General features: G+C 41.9%; 2 protein-coding genes across 3 annotated transcripts in view; one reads left to right on the top strand and one right to left on the bottom strand.

Moving 5' to 3' along the window:
- Window positions 1-22010, bottom strand: part of tpra1 (transmembrane protein, adipocyte asscociated 1) — an 84367-nt gene extending 62357 nt beyond the window's left edge. The window contains exon 1 of one of the 2 annotated variants that reach the window (XM_072581808.1): window positions 21912-22010. The gene's annotated coding sequence lies outside the window, so the exon portion shown is untranslated. Of the gene's footprint in view, window positions 1-6623; window positions 6801-21911 lie in introns of those variants that run through there. The other variant, XM_072581807.1, reaches the window with a different exon arrangement.
- mcm2 (minichromosome maintenance complex component 2) overlaps window positions 21969-22229 on the top strand; it is a 43663-nt gene continuing 43402 nt past the window's right edge. The window contains exon 1 of the mRNA XM_072581806.1: window positions 21969-22116. Within this exon, the coding sequence (XP_072437907.1) occupies window positions 22111-22116 (6 nt within the window). The 5' untranslated portion in view covers window positions 21969-22110. The remainder of the gene's footprint in view (window positions 22117-22229) is intronic.

The raw sequence follows: 22229 nt of genomic DNA, 5'->3' as shown, positions 1-22229 counted from the left end.
TGACCTCATTGATCTTTAAGGGGCCCTATTCTCACTCTAGTTGCTCTTAACGTACTTGTAGAATCTCTTTGACTTATCCTTAAGCATTTCTGCCAAGTTTATCTCATATCCCCCTTATGCCCTTATGACTTCCTGCCAAAGAATGCCCACCACTCAAGCTTGAAGGTCAATCTACTTTACAGAGATTAGCAGATTGTTTATTTGTTTCCGCCTGCATTCAAAGAAAATTCAAGCTTTGGGAGAGTCTTTGCTTCTACAGTCAAAAAAGGAATCTCTCTCTCTTTACCTTGTCTGGGCATATATGTGATGCAGTCACAAATCAATGTGTTTGAGTCTTAACTGCCCTTTGAAGTGGCTTCAAGCCATTTGGTTGCATCTAATTTCGACAAACAACGAGTATCCAAGGTTGCTATGGGAAGCAAGGGATGAGATTGCTGCCCCTCTGGCAATGATCTTTGCATCCTCACTCTCCACGAGAGTAGTGCCAGTTGATTAGAGGGAGGTGAATATTGTTTCTCTGATCAAGAAAGGGAATAAGGAAATCCCTGGAAATTACAGACCACTCGGTCAGTCCTACATCTGTGGTCAGCAAGATACTGGAAAGGATTCTGGGAGACAGGATTTATGACTATTTGGAAAAACACTTTGATTAAAGTTAGTCAGCATGGCTTTGTGAATGGCTGGTCATGTGTCACAAGCCTTGTTGAGTTCTTTGAGGATGCAATGAGACAAGTTGACAAAGGTCAAACAGTGGATGGGGCGTTTATGGATTTCAGTAAGGCATTTGATAAGGTTGCCTAAGGTAGGGTCATTCAGAAAGTTTGGAGGTATGGGATACAGGGAAATTTGGCTGGTCGAACGGTACTGGATGGAAAGTATTCCACCTGGAGATCAGTGACTAGTGGTGCCCCGCAGGGATCTGTTCTTGGGCCTCTGCTCTTTGGGGTTTTTATAAATGACTTGGATTGAAAGAAGTGGAAGGTGGGTTAGTAAGTTTGCCAATGACACAAAAATTGTAGGTAATGTCAAGGGCTGTTGCAGGCTACAATAAGACATTGACAGGATGCAGAGCTGGGCTGAGAAGTGGCAGATTGAGTTCAACCTGAATAAATGCAAAGTGATTGAGTTTGGAAGGTCAAATTTGAATGTTGAATACAGGGTTGAGGACAGGATTCTTGGCATTGTGGAGGAACAGCAGGATCTTAGGGTCCACATACATAGATCCCTCAAACTTAACAACACTATCAATTTGGGTGGCAAGGAGGTGTATGGTGTTTTGGCCTTCATTAACGGGGGATTGAGTTTAAGAGTCGTGAAGTTTTGCTGCAGCTCTATAAAGCCCTGGTTAGACCACACTTGGAATATTGCATCCAGTTCTGGTCGCCTCATTATAGGAAGGATGTAGATGCCTCAGAGAGGATACAGAGAAGATTTGCCAGGATGCTGCCTGGATTGGAGAGCTTGTCTTATGAAAAGAGTTTGAGTGAGCTTGGGCTTTTCAACTGGAGAGAAGAAGAGAGGTACCTGATAGAAGTGTACAAGATAATGCAAAGCATAAGACCATAAGAAATAGGAGTGGAAGTAAGGCCATTCGGCCCATCAAGTCCACTCCACCATTCATTCATGGCTGATGGGCATTTCAACGCCATTTACCTGCACTCTCCCCGTATCACTTAATAGCTTGCGAGATTAAGAATTTATCAATCTCTGCCTTGAATTCATTTAACATCCCAGCCTTCACTGCGCTCCGTGGCAATGAATTCCACAGGCCCACCACTCTCTGGCTGAAGAAATGCCTCCTCATTTCCGTTCTACGTCGAACCCCCTCTAATTCTAAGGCTGTGTCCACAAGTCCTAGTATCCTCACCTAACAGAAACAATTTCCCAGCGTCCTCCCTTTATCAGCCATGAATTATCTTGTAAGTTTCTATCAGATCGCCCCTCAATCTTCTAAACTCTAATGAATACAATCCCAGGATCCTCAGCCGTTCATCGTATGTTAGGCATAGATAAATTAGATGGCCAGACACATTTAAGCAACTGCTGGACAAGCACATGGACATGAGGGCCGTGTATGTTAGGTTGACCTTAGGATTAAGATAAATGCTCAACACAACAACATCATAGGCCAAAGGGCCTGTACTATGCTGTACTGTCCTATGACTTTAGCAGTCAAGGAGAAGACTGATCACCACCCAAGGACAACTTGGCTAAACAGCAAATGCTGGCCTTGTACATAAAACATACAGCACAGAACAACATAATTCAACAAAACTGACCCTGCCCGTGTTTATGCTCCACATGAATCACCTCCCACTCTTTCATCCAACCCTACCGGAATGCTCCTCTTATTCCTTTCTCCCACAAGTTCATGAAGTTGTCACTGAAATTTACACTGAGCACCTCACTAGATCTAATGGCAACAAGTTCGAAATGCTAATTACTGACTGAGTAAATTTGGGTGTTCTGATTCCCCTGTGGTCCCTAACTTTGGGTCTTCCCCACAAGCATTGAACAGTTATAATCAGGAAAAACCAATTTTAAACTACAAATTGGTGATAACGAAAACTGAGAATTATGCTCAAAGGGAGATGATGGTGTAATGGTAATATCAGTTAACAGATTAGTAATCCAAAACCCCAAGCCAATGTCTCAGAAACATAGGTTTATATCCCACTATGGTAGATGACGACATTTGAAAATAATCTGGAACATAAAGCTCATCTAATGGTGACCAATCATTGCTGAACTGTCATCTGGTTCACTAACATCCTAACAAGGTCTGGCCTACATGTGACTCCATTCACTCTTAACCACCCACTGGATAATTAGGGATGAACAATAAATGTTGGCCCAGCCAGTGATGCTCACATCCCATGAAGAATATTTTTAAAAATTGAATTTATATTTATGCAGCATCTTTAATGTAATAATACATCTCAAGATGCTTTGAAGGAACATCATTTAGGGAGAAGGAACAGACTGAAGGAAATATTAGGTAATGTGGCCAAAATAACGAAAGCAAGGTAGACAGAGGGGAGAGGTGTAGGGAAGGAACCCTAGAGCTTAGGGCCCAGGTAAGAATGTGGCCACCGATAATGATGAACCAAAGTTGCCCAAAACACCTTGGGTCACAGTGAACAGCATCACACCCCATTAAAGTGAACAGTCACTGGTCTGTGGGTATCAGGTAATGATGGTGACATAACCATCCATGAAATAAAGACTTTCCGGCTTCTAGCAGGCATTGAGATGCAAACTATAGAAACTAAACAAAAAATAAAAATTGACGTAACTCGCCATACAAAGAAACACTCCCTGATGGTCACTTCCTTCTGAACCAAGCACCAATTCTATGGTACCCTTCACAGAATCACTCCATGAATGGCCATGTACAATAGTGTGGCAACAAAATGAGTGTCACCTAGCACTCATGGATATTATCACAGCTATACTTCATTGCACCCACACCATGTCAGTATATTCTTGCATACCACCCAGGAGTTATTAGGTTGTGATCAGAAATGGAAATTCTGTCTCAATGCAAACTCTATAGACATACATGACAATTTTCAGCACATAGTGCATACGTGTGGTCTTTGAAAGAGCTGGTGCTGCCTGAACTGCTGTGCTTTTCCAGCACAATTCTAATCTTTGAAAGAGCTATCCAATTAACCACTTGGCTCATGCAGCAACTCCAAACTGTTTACCAAAGCTCACTCATCTGGTTAGGTCTTCTCCACTGCCTTCTCTGCCTGAACTAAAACAGGGAATATATGGCAAATATCGCTGCTTTGCCAGATCTCTCTCTCTGGTGTCTTCTCTTCCTCTGAGAGCACACCAAAGTTCAAGTCCTAACACAAATGCTTGAAAATCTAAATCAAGCGCTGACCCTCAAACTTCACCTGACTTTCTTAGTTTTCCATCCTCTCTGATCTTCTTTGCCTCTAGACCAATCTCCACTATTTCAGCTCTCAATGCTACACACATTTGCTATCTCATAGAAGTAAAATATTACAGAATATAAAACACAGAACATGACAGCGCAGTACAGGCCCTTCGGCCCTCAATGTTGCGTTGTCCTGTGAAACCAATCTGAAGCCCATCTAATCTACACTACTCCATTCTCATTTATATGCTGTTCAATAACCATTTAAATGTCCATAAAGTTGGCAAGCCTACAACTGTTGCACACAATGCATTCCACACCCCTAATACTGAGTAAAGGAACTACCTCTGACATCTGTCCTATATCTATCATCCCTCAATTTGAAGCTATGCCCCCTCATGCTCGCCATCACCATCCTAAGAAAAAGGCCTTAACCATCAACCCGATCTAACCCTCTGATTATCTGCTATGTCTCAATTAACTCACCTCTCAACATTCCTCTAACAAAAACAGCCTCAAGTCCCTCACTTTTTCCTCATAAGACCTTCCCACCATACTAGGCAACATCCCAGTAAATCTCCTCTGAACCCCTTCCAAAGCTTCTACATCCTTCGTCTAAATGCAGTGACCAGAACCGCAAGCAATACTCCAGGTGCAGCCACACCAGAGTTTTGTACAGCTACAGCATGACCTCATGGTTCCGAAACTCGATCCCTTCATTAATAAAAGCTAACACACCAAATGCCTTCTTAACAACCCCATCAACATGGGTGGCAACTTTCAGGGACACAGATCTCTCTGCTCATCTACACTACCAAGAAGCATACCATTCACCCAGTACTCTGCATTCCTGTTACTCCTTCCAAAGTGAATCAACCTCACACTTTCTGCATTAAACTCCATGTGCTACCCCTTAGCCCAGCTCCGCAGCTTACCCAAGTCCCTCTGTAACCTACGACACCCTTCAGCACTATCCACAACTGTACCAACCTTACTGTCGTCTACAAATTTACTAACCCATTCCTCTAGGTCCTCATCCAGGCCATTTTTAAAAATGACAAAATCAGCAGTGGATGCAAAACAGATCCTTGCAGTACAGAGTATATGAACGCCAGGATGAACATTTCCCATCAACTACCATCCTTCTGTCTTCTTTCAGCTAGCCAATTTCTGATCCAAACAGCTAAATCACCCTCAATCCCATGCCTCCATATTTTGTGCAATAGCCTACCAAGCATCTTACTGAAATCCATATACACCACATCCATTTACCCTCATCCACCTGTTTGGTCACCTTCTCAAAGAACTCACTAAACATTTGGAAGGTACAACCTACCCTTCACAAAACCACATTGACTATCCCTAATCAACTTATTCCTTTTGTGATGATTATAAATCCAATCTCTTATAACCTTTTCCAAAACTTTGCCCACAACAGAAGTAAGGCTCACTGACCCATAATTACCAGGGTTGTCTCTACTCCCCTTCTTGTTTAAGGGGGCATTTGCTATCCTCCAGTCTTCTGGTACTATTCCTGTAGACAACAACAACGAAGATCAAAGCCAAAGGCTCAGCAATCTCCTCCCTACCTTCCCAGAGAAACCTAGGATAAATCCCATCCAGCCCAGGGGACTTATCTATTTTCACACATTCCAGAATTTGTAACACCTCCTCCTTCTGAACCTCAATCCCATCTAGTCTGGTAGCCTGTTTCTCAGAATTCTCCTCAACAACATCTTTTTCCAGTGTGAATCTTCATTTAGCGCTTCCCCTGTCTCCTCTGATTCCACGCACAACTTCCTACTACTGTCCTTGACTGGCCCTAATCTTACTCTAGGTAAAAACAATGACTGCAGATGCTGGAAACCAGATTCTGGATTAGTGGTGCTGGAAGTGCACAGCAGTTCAGGCAGGATGCTAATCTTACTCTAGTCATTTGTTTTGGTCCAACTCGTCCATGCCGACCAGATGTCCTAACCTAATCATTGAATATTTAAATCACTGAGATCAAGATTATCCATTCAGTTACCTCTGCGGTTTCACTTTAAACGAGCTGAAGTTTTCTACCTCAAAACACCAAACAGTGATTAAATAGACAAATGTGTTTGGAAAATAAAAACACATACACATGCAATTTTTGCATCTCCAAGATCAAACCTTTAAATACACGAGGTATTACTTAAAGCACAAATCCGTGCTCAGATCATCAAATTTTGACCCCATTAACCTACCACTAAATACTATCCAGACTACACTGGAACCCAAAGCGATTTCCCCACACGTCAGTTCTTAATGGTCACAAAGTTATCAGTAATATCGGACTGCACCGCACAATCTCACATTACTCACCTTGATCAGTCGGCCTTTATTTTAAGCAAGATTAAACACAAAGTGCATCCCTCCCCCTGCTTTGTTGTCGAACATTAATCTTCGAGAGCCGTTGGATTTGATGCGCTCGTTTCTGTTTTGTTTTCAATTTAGCGTCTAGGCCAAAGTCCCCTTTCTCAACCTAAATGTCGGTACTTCCTTTCAGAAACAAAAAGCTTCCAGAACTTAATGGGAGAGGAAAAATATTCACTTATCGCTGTTAAAATAAGATCCACTTAACGTGATCTGTCCACGGGAAAGGGGAATCCCAGTCAGAATAGATACAATGTAACAGACACACTGTAGCGACTAAACAATGTATCCATTTCAATATAAAGCAACGTACATGAGACTAATCACTACTTACAGATCGCAACGTTTTCCAAGGGGTATTAAAATGGGTTTAGCAGCTCGCTTCCACGCCTCAAGAGGAACATATCTCTTGGCTGCCTGTCTCTTTCTCGCTCGGGAGCTTTATGGATTCGTACGGGGTCAGCAAATCACCTGACTGCAGGCTCCTTTCACACAGACTCAGCACAGAAGCAGTTTCCTGCTGGACGGGCCCTTCCTTCCCTCCCCAGACCAAACTTTTGGCACTGTCTCCAAAATGCACAGCTATATTGCCGACGAAACGGTCAATGCAATAAACTAAAATGACTCGCTGAATTATGCAACACAAAAGGAAGTCGTTCGGCCCATCATTGCTAACATTAGCTCTTTCGATGAGCGATTTAGTTTCATTTCCCCCGCTGCCTCCCATTCACAAATGGCTTTGAATTTATTCCTTTCTAAATAAATGTATGTTAAAAACAAACGGGATCGTTCGCTCAATTTATTGGTTGACTGGTCTGTAATGCAGTTTAACACCAATAATGTGGGTTCAATCCCTGCACTATCTTAAGTTACCATGAACGACTCTCTTCAACTCAGGTGACCTTCAAGTACATTACATTAATGAAATGTACAAAAAGCACTTTTTACTATGTCAAAGTATCTGAACAGCTTGACAGTAAATTAAATTATACCTTGACAAGTCATAGGAAAACCGGCAACCAACTGAGCACAGCAAGCTCCACGAAATTACAACTAGTTAAGTGATGTTGGTTGGGAGATATCTCATGGCCCAGGATACCAGGGAGAATACCCCTGTTCTTCTTCAAAGAAACATCATGTGCCCACTCGTGAGAGGCCAGACAGGTCTTGGGATATACATTTAACACCTCATTCAAAAGACATCCTTAACCTCCATCGGAGAAAAATGATCAGGAAGTAAAGGGGTGGAAGGAGGCGCATGGGGAGCATTAACACTGACACAGTAAAATGAGCAGATGACCTTTTTTTTAAGATAAATATATGCATAAGAATGTCAGCAGTCTAAGGGTTAATCATCACCATTTAGTCAATGTTTTGAAGAATGGCTTGTAACTGAATTTGACTAAATTTGGGTGACTCATGGACAGTGTAAATAAAAATATACTTTAAAAAGAGCAGTTTGGAAAGGGAAGTAATGTGGATATAACCATGAGCTCACACTTTGGCGATAGAATGCATTGTTGTCATATTTATAAGTTCAAAACACCAAAATTAACATTGATTTTCTTGTAGTTTTCTACCTATACTGTTTATGCCTGATAATAAAACCATTTAATTTGTAACAGTGAGGACAATAACTGCACCTGTCAACTTGTTTAGCAATAGACATCCTCTTATTCAAATATGGGGAATTTAAAAGTTTTTTTTATCTTCTCCATTTTGTTTGACATCCCTAATGTTCAAAACTGCATTTTTTTTTAACGGGATGATGAACAACCACATTTATTGCCCATCCCTAATTGCCTTTGAACTAAATGACTTGTTGGACCATGTCAGAGGGCAGTTAAGAGTCAGCTGTGGGTCTGGAGTCACAAAGAGGCAGATCAAGTAAAGATCAGGCAGATTTTATTCACAAATACAATTTCTGAACCAGATGGGTTTTTACAAAATGGGCAATAGACTCGTGGTCAGCATGGCTGACATGGAGAACAGGAATTATGAGATGCAAAGGGATCTAGATCTTCCAGTACATGAATCACAAAACATTAGCATGCAAGTATGCTACATAATCAAGAAAGCTAATAGGATGCCAACCTTTATTAAAAGAACAATTGAACAAAGAAGTAAGACTCATATACAGGACATTGCGGAGACCAAGTATAGTGTCCAGTTTTGGTCTCCTTATTTAAGAAAACATATAAAACATGTTGGAGTTATTTCAGAGGAAGTTTACTAGATTGATATCCTGGAAAGAGTTGTGTTATGACGATAGAATGGATAGATTTGTTTCCATTGGAGTTTAGAAAACTGACAGGAGTTGACTTGATTGAGGTGCATAAGATCCAGAATGGTCTTGACAAGGTGACTGTGGAAAGGATGTTTCCTCTTATGGGTGTGTCCAGAACAAGAGGCTACAGTCCTAAAATTGAGGGTCCCTCTTTTAGGAGTTTATTTTTCTCTTGGAAGGTTGTGCAACTTTGGAACCCCTTATCTCAGAAGACGATGGAGATGGGATCATTGAATATTTTAGGATGGAGTTGGACAGATTCTTGTTAGATAATGGAATCAAAGGTTATTGGGGGTAGACTGTGAATGTGTAATTCAAAACATAAATGGATCAGCCATTATCTGACTGAATGGCAGAGCAGGTTCGATGGACCAAATGGTCTACTTCAGTTCCTATTTCATATGTTTGTAAGAGACCAGCTTTCTCTTACAGATTTATTAATTGAATTTTAAATCCACTAGCTGTCAGAGTGTCCTCAGAGAATTAGCCAGGTCTCTGGATTACTCATCCAGAGTCATTATTACCATGTCCAACTTCTCTCAGGTACATGAAGTACTTCAAAGGGAAAACATAGCATACTATCATATAAATGTTCATCAGGGATTCTTAATGTTATCTTGCTCATCTTTCTCAGACTGGAGATATAACATATTTAGCACCTCTTGCCTTTAATTTAAAAGAGCATTTTTAAAAATGAACTAGAATAGGCCACACAGTCTCTGTAAGAATATGACTGACTTTGTATCTAGTTCTAATTTTCACCTCAGACTAGAATATGTCAATGATTATCTGCAGCCCTCAGGATTTTATTTTACTCAACCTATTCAGATATATTACGACACAACTGGATCAGATGGGACTTGAACACAGGCTGACTTGTGGAGGGGGAGACATTAGAACTGCGCCACAATAGCCCAGCCCATGAGATTGGATGTTTTTAATCATCCTTTTCATACATGTTTCAGCTGGGGCAAGTGAAACTTGAACCTGGACTTTCTGTTCCAGGGACACCACCACTGCACTGCAATAGCTTCAGCCTTCTTGATTCTAGGATTCCAAATATTCACAACATCTGTTCATGTCTCTGTACCCCTGAATAAACTGCTATATTACTGGCTGCCATGGAATAGTGTTTAAGAGTCAAGAGCTGTCGGTGTTTGAAGCTAAATATTGTCCAACTACAGATTATCAGATGTTGGGATAATATAGGGTATTTCTCTGTTAATTGCTTCTGTTAAGGATAAAGGGTGATGTAATTGTTGTACTGTAATAGATACTATCCTGCTGGAGAAGATAGGCACACAAGTCACACATTCTAATCAATAAAGAGAGCTGATCTTAGTGTTCATCCTCATCAAAGAATTAGTTGGGTTTGTGAAGTCTATTGAAACTTCAAAGTATTCGTTGACACCAATGTGTGTCAGGCAAGAAGCTGGGGACATTTCAAAACATTGCAATTCTGGCAGCAAATAATAGACAGGCATAGAAGTCCCAGCCTCAATGGAGGTGATTGGGTAATATTCCCATCAATTGTACTTGGCAACCACACTCCTGTAAACAATCAGAAGTGATTTTATGCACATAATTTGTAGAGGTCTCGTGTTAGTGCCCTTATCTTTGGATTGGGAGGCCCAGATTAAAGTCCCACTTGCTCCAAAGGTATGCAAAATCATCTCTAACAAGTTGATAAGAAAATATCTGCAAGTAATTTATGGGGAACAATCAACCTTGTCAAGCTTTTCATTAAATTAACTTCACCTCCAATCACAAGCAAGTTATCCTTCGCTTGTCAGTGATTCTGTGTTTGTTAACAATGTCTCCCTTTATAATCTCACTCTCTGTAGCTCTCACCATTTTCATGGATATGTAGTTTAGTCTTTCCCATTTTTCTATCTTCCTTTTATAAAATTCACAAATGTTCCACTGTAAGGAAATCTACAAGACTTTGTAATCTAGTTCAAGTTGCTACTGAATTAAGAAAGTGAAATTGTGGTACAGGCATAATTTTACATTTTCATTCACTTACTCAATTGTAAGTAAGTGGCAGATTCAGTGGAGTTTAATCATCATTGCTCTTTTATACAGTAATGAGAGCAGGTCAGCCAGCCATTCAAAACTAGCTTGCTATTCAATCAGGTAATTATCGCTTTCCTGCTAGATTTCTGCATGTAGCTAGCAAAATATTCTTTTGATTTTTGTTATTTAGGTTGTCTTAATGTAGTGCAACTTCAATACAAACTAGATACAACATCTTATATTGAAGCCTACAGAATCTACATTCCAAAATATTTCATTAATTGTTATGTCTATTTTAATACCAGGGTTTAAAAAAATACACGTTCTTATGTTCTTCTCCACATCAAATAGGTACTAAAGTCTGTAATATGTTTTTCAATCTCCATAAAAACTTAAAAGGAACAAATAGCATTTTAATTATCCAACAACATTGTTGAACAGCAACACCAACTGTTATTAAACAATAAACTAGCTCATAAAATAATACAGCAATTTTAAAAAGTACACATTATTCTCATATAGGTGATAGCATTGCTCAGCGCAAGCTGGAAAAGTAGCATCTCATCTTCCAAATGGGAATTATGTAGCCTTCAGGACTCAATAACGAGTTCAATATTTTAAACCTTAAAACCTTCTTTCATGGCCTTTATCCACTTCCACCAGGTTCTGTCATGACAAAGGCTGATTTCAGAACAGTCAGCTCATTTTTTACATACTTACAGTCCCAATTATCAGCCTGTCTTCTTCCCTGGATTAATATCAACCATCCCTTTGTTGCCCAAACTTTCTCTTTCTGTGGGCTCTCCACCTATCCACTCAAACCTTTCCCTCTCACCCCGTCATCAGCATAAATACCAACTTTTCCTAGCTACTATCAGTTCTGAAGAAAACTCACTGGACTCAAAACATTAAAAATCAAAAGAACTGTGGATGCTTTAAATCAGGAGAAAAATCTGGCAGCATCCGAGGAGCAGGAAAATCGATGTTTCAGGCCAGAGTCCTGCATCAGGAATGAGGTTGAGAGCCTTTGGGGATAGATAGATAAATAGGAGGGGGGGGGGGGGGCTGGGGAGAAGGTAGCTGAGAGTGCTGTAGGTGGATAGAGGTCGGGGTAAAGGTGATAGGTCGGAGAGGAGAGTGGAGCGGATAGGTGGGAAGAGAGATGGACAGGTCATGAGGGCGGTGCTGAGCTGGAAGGTTGGAACTGGGGTAAGTTGGGGGGGAGGGGAAATGGTGAAGTCCATATTGATGCTCTGGGGTTGAAGGATTCCAAGGCGGAATATAAGACGTTCTTCCTCCAGGCATTGGGTCGCAAGGGAGGGCGATGCAGGAGGCCCAGGACCTCCATGTCCTCATCAGAGTGGGAGGGGGAGTTGAAATATTCAGCCACGGGGCGGTGGGGTTGGTTGGTGCGGGTGTCCCGCAGATGTTTTCTAAAGCGCTCTGCGAGAAGGCGTCCAGTCTCCCCAATGCAGAGGAGACCACATTGGGAACAACGGATACAATAAATGACATTGGTGGAAGTGCAGGTGAAACTTTGATGGATGTGGAAGCCTGATGTTGTCTGATTTGATAAGATTCTCCTGCAGTTTCTGTTTTTGTTTCTACAGTTTTTTGTTTTTAGGTATACAGTTTAGAATTTACGAAGAAGTTGAATCCAGACATACAGCAAACAATTTCGTCAAAATTTTCCATTACACTATGTTTATTTTGATTTGATTTGTCTCCTTCGAGTCAAACCCTGCCACATCTCTCACCTGATCAGTTTTTAATCTTCCACTGATTGAACTTATTAACTCATCATCCACCATTCATTAAGGTTATAGCTGATTTCTCCCCATACTCCACTTTGCTGTCCTGTCCTCATCTACTTTGATTCTGTCTGTATCCAAAAACCTGTCACTCACAATCTTAAATATACTAATTGACTGACATTCACAGAGAATTCCAGAAATTGAAATTGAAAGGCACAATTAAATCTGCCTCTCTCACCCTCTCAAACAGTGCATTTCAAATCCTAATCACTTACTGTGTTTAAAGAAAACCTTTTCTGATTATTTTCGTTTTCTTGCCAATAACCATAAATTAATTATCCATTAATTGCTCATTGCTTCTACGTGTTAACATTTATAAAAGAGGATTCTTGTGGCACAATGTCTCTACCCCTGGACCAAGAGGCCTAGTTTCTAGTCCCACCCACTCCAGAGGTGTGTCATAACATCTCTGAACAGGTTAATTAGGAAAATAAGTTACATTTTTAAAAAAGTTTACAAAAAAGGGTTCACGTGGCACATGAATCTATCGCTATCTCTGAGCCAGGAGGCCTGGGTTCAAGTCCCACCTGCTCCAGAGGTGTGTCATAAGGTTGGAATATAAAAGCAGCGATGTGTTACTGAGCCTTTATAAAGCTCTGGTTAGGCCCCATTTGGAGTATTGTGTCCAGTTTTGGGCCCCACACCTCAGGAGGAACATACTGGCACTGGAGCGTGTCCAGCAGAGATTCACACGGATGATCCCTGGAATGGCAGGTTTAACATACGAGGAATGGCTGAGGATCCTGGGATTGTATTCATTGGGGTTTAGAAGGTTAAGGGGAGATCTAATAGAAACTTACAAGATAATACATGGCTTGGAAAGGGTGAACGCTAAGAAATTGTTTCCGTTAGGTGAGGACAGCCTGTGGGCACAGCCTTAGAATTAGAGGGGGTAAATTCAGAACAGAAATGCAGAGACATTTCTTCAGCCAGACAGTGTGGGCCTGTGGAATTCATTGTTGCGGAGTGCAGTGGAGGCCGGGAAGCTAAATGGCTTCAAGGCCGAGATTGATAAATTCTTTGATGTCACAAGGAATTAAGGACTACGGGGAGAATGCTGGTAAGTGGAGTTGAAATGCCCATCAGCCATGATTAAATGGCAGAGTGGACTCGATGGGCCGAATGGCCTTACTTCCACTTCTATGTCTTCTGGTCTTATAACATCTCTGAAAAGGTGGATTAGAAATTACCTGAACATTCACAAAATAACAGTTGCAGTTTATCAAAAGGAAATTTTTGGGCAAAATCATTGGAGGGTCTGAGTGACATGGGCTACCATGAGGTTTGTACCAGAATGCAGAGAGTTCTAGCAATGCCTATCATGACACCAGAAGGCACTCACTGCATCTTTAATGAATTTGCTGAGGGATATGGGGAATTTCCTACTCGGCAGCATCAAGTTGCTGATTCAGGGGAATTATTGTTTAATGTCTCATTCACACCGCAACTCAACTCATTAACATTCAGCTTTCTATCATACCAAACAGGCCAGGCATTGAGAAATCCCAATAGGGAAGTCGGAACGAGTTGCTCCAAAGGACCTCATGTTGAACACCAGGCACTGACATCTCAGACAACGCTCCACGGGCTTTGGCAACATATACCGATATTCACAGACATTGGCATCTGATATATGTCTGCCTCGAAGATTCCTCATGGCACACCTCTGAGTCACTTATTGTCGCTTCTGTACCTTTGTGCTGCACCAGTAACTATCATTGTAATGCTGCAGCAGGGACACTACAGTCAGGGGCACACCTAGCTTATGGACTGGATCAGATTGCAACTCCAGCCTGTTCACTTGCTCTCATTGCATTCACTCATTCTGAGTCTATTGGATGCTCACATTATCCCTGTTTTGCATTGCCTTGCCTTTTTGTGCTTTGCTTTCTTAGCCAGAAACACTAGGCTCACAATACTGCTGCCTCGCCGTTCCAGTTAATGCAAACACAAAGCCCGGTTGGTTCGTGGTCCTCACTCAAACCAAGGAAGATAACTTTTGGTCAGAGAGGTGCCTGCACAGTAAGTCAAGGGAAGCCATCAATACCATTCCGGTCCCTCCTTGGGGAGGTCAGACTTGTCTGACTCTTTCTTCCCCAATGTGGGCTATTTTTCTTGCAGAATGAGAGAGAGACAATATTAGAGAGATGAAAATGACATTGTCAGTGCAGATTGGGAGGTGACTCGAGTTAGTCAGCTGACAGCAGAAAGGGCATACAAGGCTAGTGGTGTCAGGGACGAAAACAGAAGTTGCTGGAAAAGCTCAGCAGGTCTGGCAGAACTGAACCACAGCTCTGGGGAAGGGTCACTAGACCCAGAACGTTAACTTTGATTCCTCTTCACAGATGCTGCCAGACCTGCTGAGCTTTTCGAGCAACTTCTATTTTTGTTTCTGATTTACAGCAATAGCAATTCCTTCGGTTTTTATTTAGAGGTGTCAGAGGTTGGGGTTGGTGAGTGAAGATGTTGCAGGCAATAATAAGAGTAGTAATCCAGTAGGAGGGATAAAGTGAGTGTGAGGTATCAAAGAGATACTGGAATTTATGTAGCAGAGTGGAGAAGGACATTGGCCTTTTTCCTACATTGCTGGGCATTCCTCCAGTCGGCTGAAACTGTTCTGACCCAGTTGGCAACCTTAGACTAAGCTGGAATGCTCTGCTGTCATGACCACGACTGCTGGTCCTGGTCGGAGGAAGTCCCACTCTGCGCCATGCCATCCTACTGGACCTCTAGGTGAGGTCCAAATGTAGTGAGATGCCAATTTCCTCCTGTCTGCCACATCTGAGAAAAATATCAAGAATCATGCAGGACAGCTTTGGATTGACAGCACTTCTCCATGCGCCCAATGGCCTCTTAAAGGTGGCACAGCCACCAAGGATGCCAGTCAATTCCAGGGTATCATGGCAGTAGCAAGTTGTTCGAGGAATGGCATGCGGCAAGTTGGGATTATAATCAGATAAGAGGAATGCCAGGGGGCAGGTAGGTAATTAATGAGACAAATTTGGTAAGATTTGTAAAACCCACTAAGACTCATGGCAAAAACCCTTCCAAAATCTGGAATCTGGGCATTCTGATACATGAATCACAAATCATTAATAATGCAGTTACAGCAAGTGACAAGGAAGATAAAATTGGTGAGGCCTTATTGACAGTATTGTTTCCTAATTTAAGAAAGGACATAACTGCATTTGAAGCAGATTAGAGAAGGTTCCCTTGTCCGATTTTTGGGGTGAGGTAGTTCTTTCATAAAGAAAGGTTGATCAGGCTTGGCCAGTATTCATTGGTATTCAAAAGCATGGGGAGTCACTTATTGAAGCATACTGGATCCTTAGGGTACTTCAAAAGGTGAATGTTAAGATGAAGTTTCCCCTCGTAGGAGAGACTAAAAATACAGGAGTTTACTACTTCAGAGGGACGTTAAGAGAATTTTTTTCTCTTTGTGGTCGCAAGTGTGAAGAGGAAACAGAGTTAAAGTTTTGAATCCTGTGACCCTTCTTCAGAATTGGTAGTAGCTAGGAAAGGGTGGTAATTATGTTGATGATGGTGAGGTGTGGTGATTGGAGGGAAATGAGTGAGCACATAGATAGAGAGGGAGCCAACAGAGAGAAAGCATAGGCAGATGAAGGGTTTGTTGATCGTAAGCCAAGGGAGAGAAGAGAAACTAAAACAAAGAACTGCAAATGCTGGAGATCTGAAACAAACATAGAAATTGCTGAAGAATTCATCGGGTCTGGCAACATCTGTGAAAACAAAACAAGAATTAATATTTTGAGTCTAGTAAGCCAATCTGATTCTGAAGACGGATACAGAAGAATTATCTTATAAGCAAAGACTGGATGGTTTGGAACTCTACTAATTGAAGTTTCAAAGAACGAGAGGTAATATCATTGATATATATTATTAAGGGGCTTGACAGGGTAAATGCTGAGAGGATGTTTCTCCTCATTGGAGAGTCTAAGATCAGAGGGCATAATCTCAGATAATAAAGGGCACCAATTTAAGACTGATATATGAGTAATTTCTTTTCTCAGACAATTGAGTCTTTTGAACTCTTTGCCACAGAAAACTGTGGGGCAGATTCCTTTACTACATTTAAGGCCGAGATAGATAGAGTCTGATAATGGAATCAAGAATTATGGGGAAAAGGCAGGAACATGTATGTTAGGAATGTCACATCAGTCGTGATCCTATTGAATGGCAGGAACCATTTGAGAGGCCGAACAGCCTACTATTACTAAGGATCTCTTCACAGATGTTGCCAGATCTGATTTTCTTCAGCAATTTCTTTTTCTGTGTGTTTCTGAAGAATCATGAAGAATTCCGAAGAAGATTAACTGTTTTCTCTCCACAGATAAGAGGAGCTAGATAGTTGATAATGAGGACTATAAGAAGGTGAAAATGGATTAGTTGTACTGAAAACAACCCTTGTCATGACAGAATCTGGGCTGTACATGGGTGGATGATAGACATGGAAAGAGGAGTTCATGCTCTCCCAAAAACTGTACAGTCTCCAAGTGGAAGATAATAGTAAAGAAAGGCTGGATAAGCTGGGACTTGGTCACTGGAGCGTAAGAGGTTGAGAGGTGACCTTACAGAGGTTTATAAAATCATGAGGGGTATATATAGGTAGGGTTAATGGTAGGTGTTAATGGGATGAGGGATTTCAAGACTAGGCGCCACATTTTTAAGGTGACAAGAGACACAATTAAAAAGGACATGAGAGGCAATTTTTTTTTTACACAGAGGGTAGTTCATGTTTGGAATGAACTTCCTGAAGAAATGGTGGATGCAGGCACAGTTACAACATTTAAAAGACACTTAGGTAAGTGAATAGTACATGAATAGGAAAGGTTTGGAAGAATATGGGTCAAGAGCAGGCAGGTGGGACTAATTTAGTTTAGGATTATGTTTCGTATGGACTGGTTGGACCAAAGGGTCTGTTTCCTTACTGTATGACCCTATAAGATGTTGTTCCTCTAGTTTGCATTGAACCTGGCTGGGAACGTTCATTTTATTCATTCAAGAAATGTGGGCATCACTGGCTAGGCCAGCATTTACTGCCCATCCCTATCCCTCAGAGAACAAGTCAACCTGTGGGTCAGGATTCATATGTAAGGATGATAGTTTTCTTCCTGATTGACTGACTGACAGAAATCAGAGAGTAGGGATAGAGGGATCTTTTTCAAGATAACAGCTGGTGACTAGTAGAGTTCCATAAGTGAGTGTTGGGAGCACTACTACACATTAATGATCTGGATGAAGGAACTGAGGCCATTGTTACTAAGTTTGCAGATAATATAAAAGACATGTATTGATGAGGAAATGGGGAAGCTGCAGAAGGACTTGGACATGTTAGGCAAGTAGGCAAAGAAGTGGTAGATGAAATACAGTGTGGGAAAGTGTCAGGTTATGCACTTTAATAGGAAGAATAGAGATGCAGATTATTTTCTAAACAAGGTTCCAATATCTGAAGTGTAAAGAGACTTGAGAATCCTTTCTCGCGAAATCCCTAAGACCTAATCAAGTGTAATCCAGGACATCGTGGGAAGCTAGGGAAAAAATTGCAGGGCTCATTTGACAGCCACAGGTGAGATTCCAGAACACAGGAATTGCTAACATTACACCATTATTTAAGAAAGGCTGTAAAGAAGAGCCAGTGAGCCTGATGTCAGTGGTGGGTAAGTTGTTGGAGGGGATTCTGAGAGACAATGTCCACATGCACTTGGAAAGGCAAGGACTGATTAGGGATGGCTTTGTTCGAAGGAAATTGTGTCCCATAAACTTGACTGAGTTTTTTTAAGAGTTGACAAAGATGATAGATGAAGGCAGCGTGGTAGATGAAGGCAGAGCAATAGACATTGTCAACATGGACTCGAGCAAGACCTTCAACAGGGTTCTATGTGATAGACTGGTTAGTAGGGTTAGATCATATGGCACCCAGATTGAGCAAGCCAATTGGATACAAAATTAGCTTAATGGTAGGAGACAGAGGGGGTTGTCAGATCGGAGACCTGACCAGCAGTGTTCTATTGGAATCAGTGCTGGGTCCACTGTTTTTTTTCATTTATATAAATGATTTGGATGGGAATATAGGAGGGATGGTTAGTAAGTTTGCAGATGACACCAATATTGGTAGTAGAGTGAACAGTGAAAAAGGTTATCTCAGGTTACAAAGAGATCTTGATCAATTGGGTCAATGGGCTAAGCAGTGGCAGATGGAGTTTAATTTGGATAAATGTGCGGTATTGCATTTTGGAAACACAAACAAGGACCGTTGGATAGTGTTGTCAAACAAAGAGACCTATGGATTCAGGTACATAATTCTTTGAAATTTACATCCAAGGTAGACAGGGTGGTTAAGAAGGCATTTAGCATGCTTGCTTTCATTGCTCAGTCCTCAGATAATAGGAGTTGGGATGTCATGTTGAGTTTGTACAGGACGCTGGTGAGGCCTCATCTGGAGAACTGGTTGCCCTGTTATAGAAAGGATATCATTAAACTGGAGACAGTTCAGAAAAGATTTACGAGGATGTTGCCTCAAATGGAATGTTTCAGCTATAAAAAAAGACTGGAAAGGTTGGGCCTTTTTTCACTGGAGCATTGGAAGTTGAGGAGTAACCAAACTGAAGTTTATAAAATCATGAGGGGCAGACATAAAGTGAATGTCACAAGTCTTTTCCCTTGGGTGGTGCAGTTCAAAACTAAGGGGAATATTTTTAAGGTGAGAGGAGAAAGATTTAAAAAGGACATGAGGGGCAAATCTTTTTACACAGACAGTGGTTTGTGTGCGTGGACTGAACTGGCAGAGAAAGTGGTGGATATAGGTACAGTTACAACATTTAAAAGAATTTGGATAAATTCATGAATAGGAAAGGTTCGGAAGAATATGGGCCAGGAGCAGGCAGGTGGGACTAGTTAATTTGGGAACATTGTCAACATGGACCAGTTGTACCGATGAGTGTGTTTCCATGCTGTGTGACTCCATAACTCTAACTGGGCCTATGGCCGAGAAATGGCAGATGGACTTTAATGCAGAGAAATGGAAGGTGTTGCATTTTGGTAAGACAAACCAGGGCAGGACTTACACAGTTAATGGTTGTGCCCTGGGGAGTGTTGTTGATCACAGAGACCTAGAAGTAGACAGGGTGGTGAAGTTGGCAATTGGCTTCATCGGTCACAACATTGAGTATTGAGATTGGGATGTCATGTCATTGGCTGTGCAAGACATTGATAAGACCACTGAAATTGGAGTACTGCGTACAATTCTGGTCACCCTGCTATAGGTAAGATGTTATTAATCTGGGTGCAAAAACGATTTACAAGGATATTACCAAGGCTGGAAGGTTTCAGTTATAAGCAGAAGCTGGATGGGCTGGGACCTTTTTCCTTAGAGCATAGGAGACTGAGGGGTGACCTTATAGAGATTTATAAAATTACGAGGAACATAGATAAGTGGAAAAGCCAAGGACTTTTCCCAAGAGTAGGGGAGTCCAGAACCAGTGGGCAAAAGATGACAGGGGAAAGATTTAAAAGGGACCTGACAGGCAGCATTTTCACACAGAGGGTGGTGAGTATATGGAATGAGCTGCAAGAGGAAGTGGTAGAGATGAATACAAATATAACATTTAAAAGATATTTGACAGGTACGTGGATAGGAAAGGTTGAGTGCAATACGGGTCAAATGAAGGAAAATCAGTACAGTGTAGGAAATCTGGTTGGTACAAATGAATTGGGCCGAAGGGTCTGTTTACATGTTGTATGACTCTCTAAAGGTTAACACACAAGTTAAGTTGGCAATTTGGAAGTCAAGTATAATGGTTCTGTTCTGTTGAAGTGGGCTGGAATACAATTGCAGAGATGTACTGCTGAGGCTGTGTCAGACCCTCGTGAAACCACATTATGAGGAATTTGGGGCCAGCATTAAAGGAAGGATGTGCTGGCATTGGAGAGGGTCCAGAGGAGGTTTGCAGAATGATCCCAGGATGAAGGACTTGCCAAATAAGGAGTGGTTGAGCGGGTGAGGGATGGGGGGGAATCTCATTTAAACTTATAGAATAATGAGAGGCTTGCATAAAATGAAAAAGAAGAAAACAATTCCACTAGTCAGACAGGCTAGAATCCAAGGGCACATCCTCAGAGTGAAGAGATGACCATTTAGAGCTGAGATGAGGAGGAATTTCTTCAGCCAGAGGGTGGTGAATCTGTGGAACTGATTCTCACAGGGCTGTGGAGGCCAGGTCATTGAGTGCTTTTAAGACAAATGTCAATCAGTTCTTGATTAGGAAGGCGATCAAGACTTTCAGAGACAAGGAAGGAAAATGGAGTTGAGAAACATATCAGTCTTGATGAAATGGTGAGCAGAGTCTAGGGGTCTCCTGTATCTTACGGTCTTATATAAAGGACATTAGCGGAGCAGATGGGTTCTCTCAGCAAAAGGCAATGGTCATCCTTAAAATCCTAATTCCAAATTCGTTAAAACTGAATTCAAGAATATTGTGTGCAATTCTGGTCTCCCTCCTTATGGAAGGATATTGTGAAACTTAAAAGGGCTCAGAAAACATTTACAAGGATGATGCCAGGGTTGGAGGGTTTGAGCTATAGGGACAGGCTGAATAGGTTGGGACTGAGCTTATAGAAGTTTATAAAATCATGAGGGGCAAGGATAGTGTAAATAGACAAGGATTTTTCCCTGGGTTGGCGGAGTCCAGAACTAGAAGGCATAGGTTTGAGGGGGAAGACTTAAAAGGAATCTAAGGAGCAACTTTTTCAGACAAAGGGTGACGTGTGTATGGGATGAGCTGCCAGAGGAAATGGGGTTTTGTCCAAAACTTCGATTTTCCTGCTCCTCGGATGCTGCCTGACCTGTGTTTTTCCAGCACCACACTCTCGACTCTAATCTCCAGCATCTGCAGTTCTCACTTTTGCCTTGCCAGACAAAGTGGTGAAAGCTAGTAAAATTACAGCATTTAAAAGGCATCTGAATAAATAGAAAGATTTACAGGGATATGGGCCAGGTGCTTGCAAATGGGACTGGATTAATTTAGGATATCTGGTCAGCGCGGACAAGTTGACTAAAGGGTCTGTTTCTGTGCTGTACATCTCTATGACTCTAAGTTGCACCATCATGCATGGCAAGATCTGGACTGAGGTGCCCAAAACATTACTTGGGTCTCTGGTATATTAGCCTAACAATGAAGCCCTCATCCAATGTATTATCCAAACCCAGTACTTCTTCTCGTCTTCTCTGCCATTTGGAGACAGTCCCTTAAAGTGGGGCTGATTGACGTGTACAATGACCAATCGGAGAGGGGGTGGGTTCTAACTGTCATCGCTAACAGCCAATCACAGAACCAAGGGGAGGTATGTGATCTTCCCATCCATTCGCGGACTCAGCGTCTGTTTCCAACGGGGAGAATGAGCAGCGCTTTATCGGGAAACAATTAATAACCGCTATCCCCTACAGGTTCCAGGCCGCGAAGCGCCATGTTTAGGTGACCATACGTACGGCCCATCTTCAATCGCTCCATGATCCGTTCCGCCGGCGACGTTTGACATCACAACGCGACGACGTAGAGCCGATAGACGTGCGATGAGCGCTGTGACGTCACGCACGACTGTTTTGGCGCGAATCGGGATCAGGTGGACGGTTTTGGCGCGAAAGGGGTTTAGTCCGTTTGTCGGTGAGGAGCCGGAGAGAGGACACAATGGCGGTGAGTGATTGAGAGAAAAAGACAATGAAAGAGGGGGAGAGAGAAAGAGCAGGATGGAGTGAAGGAGAGAGAGAGTGAGAGTGTAAAAGAAGAAGAAGAAGGATGGAGTGAAG

This window comes from Chiloscyllium punctatum, chromosome 12 (genome assembly GCF_047496795.1).
Source record: "Chiloscyllium punctatum isolate Juve2018m chromosome 12, sChiPun1.3, whole genome shotgun sequence".
Classification (NCBI taxonomy): domain Eukaryota; kingdom Metazoa; phylum Chordata; class Chondrichthyes; order Orectolobiformes; family Hemiscylliidae; genus Chiloscyllium; species Chiloscyllium punctatum.
The sequence above is the reverse complement of the archived record's forward strand: the minus strand, read 5'-3'. Positions and strand labels throughout refer to the sequence as shown.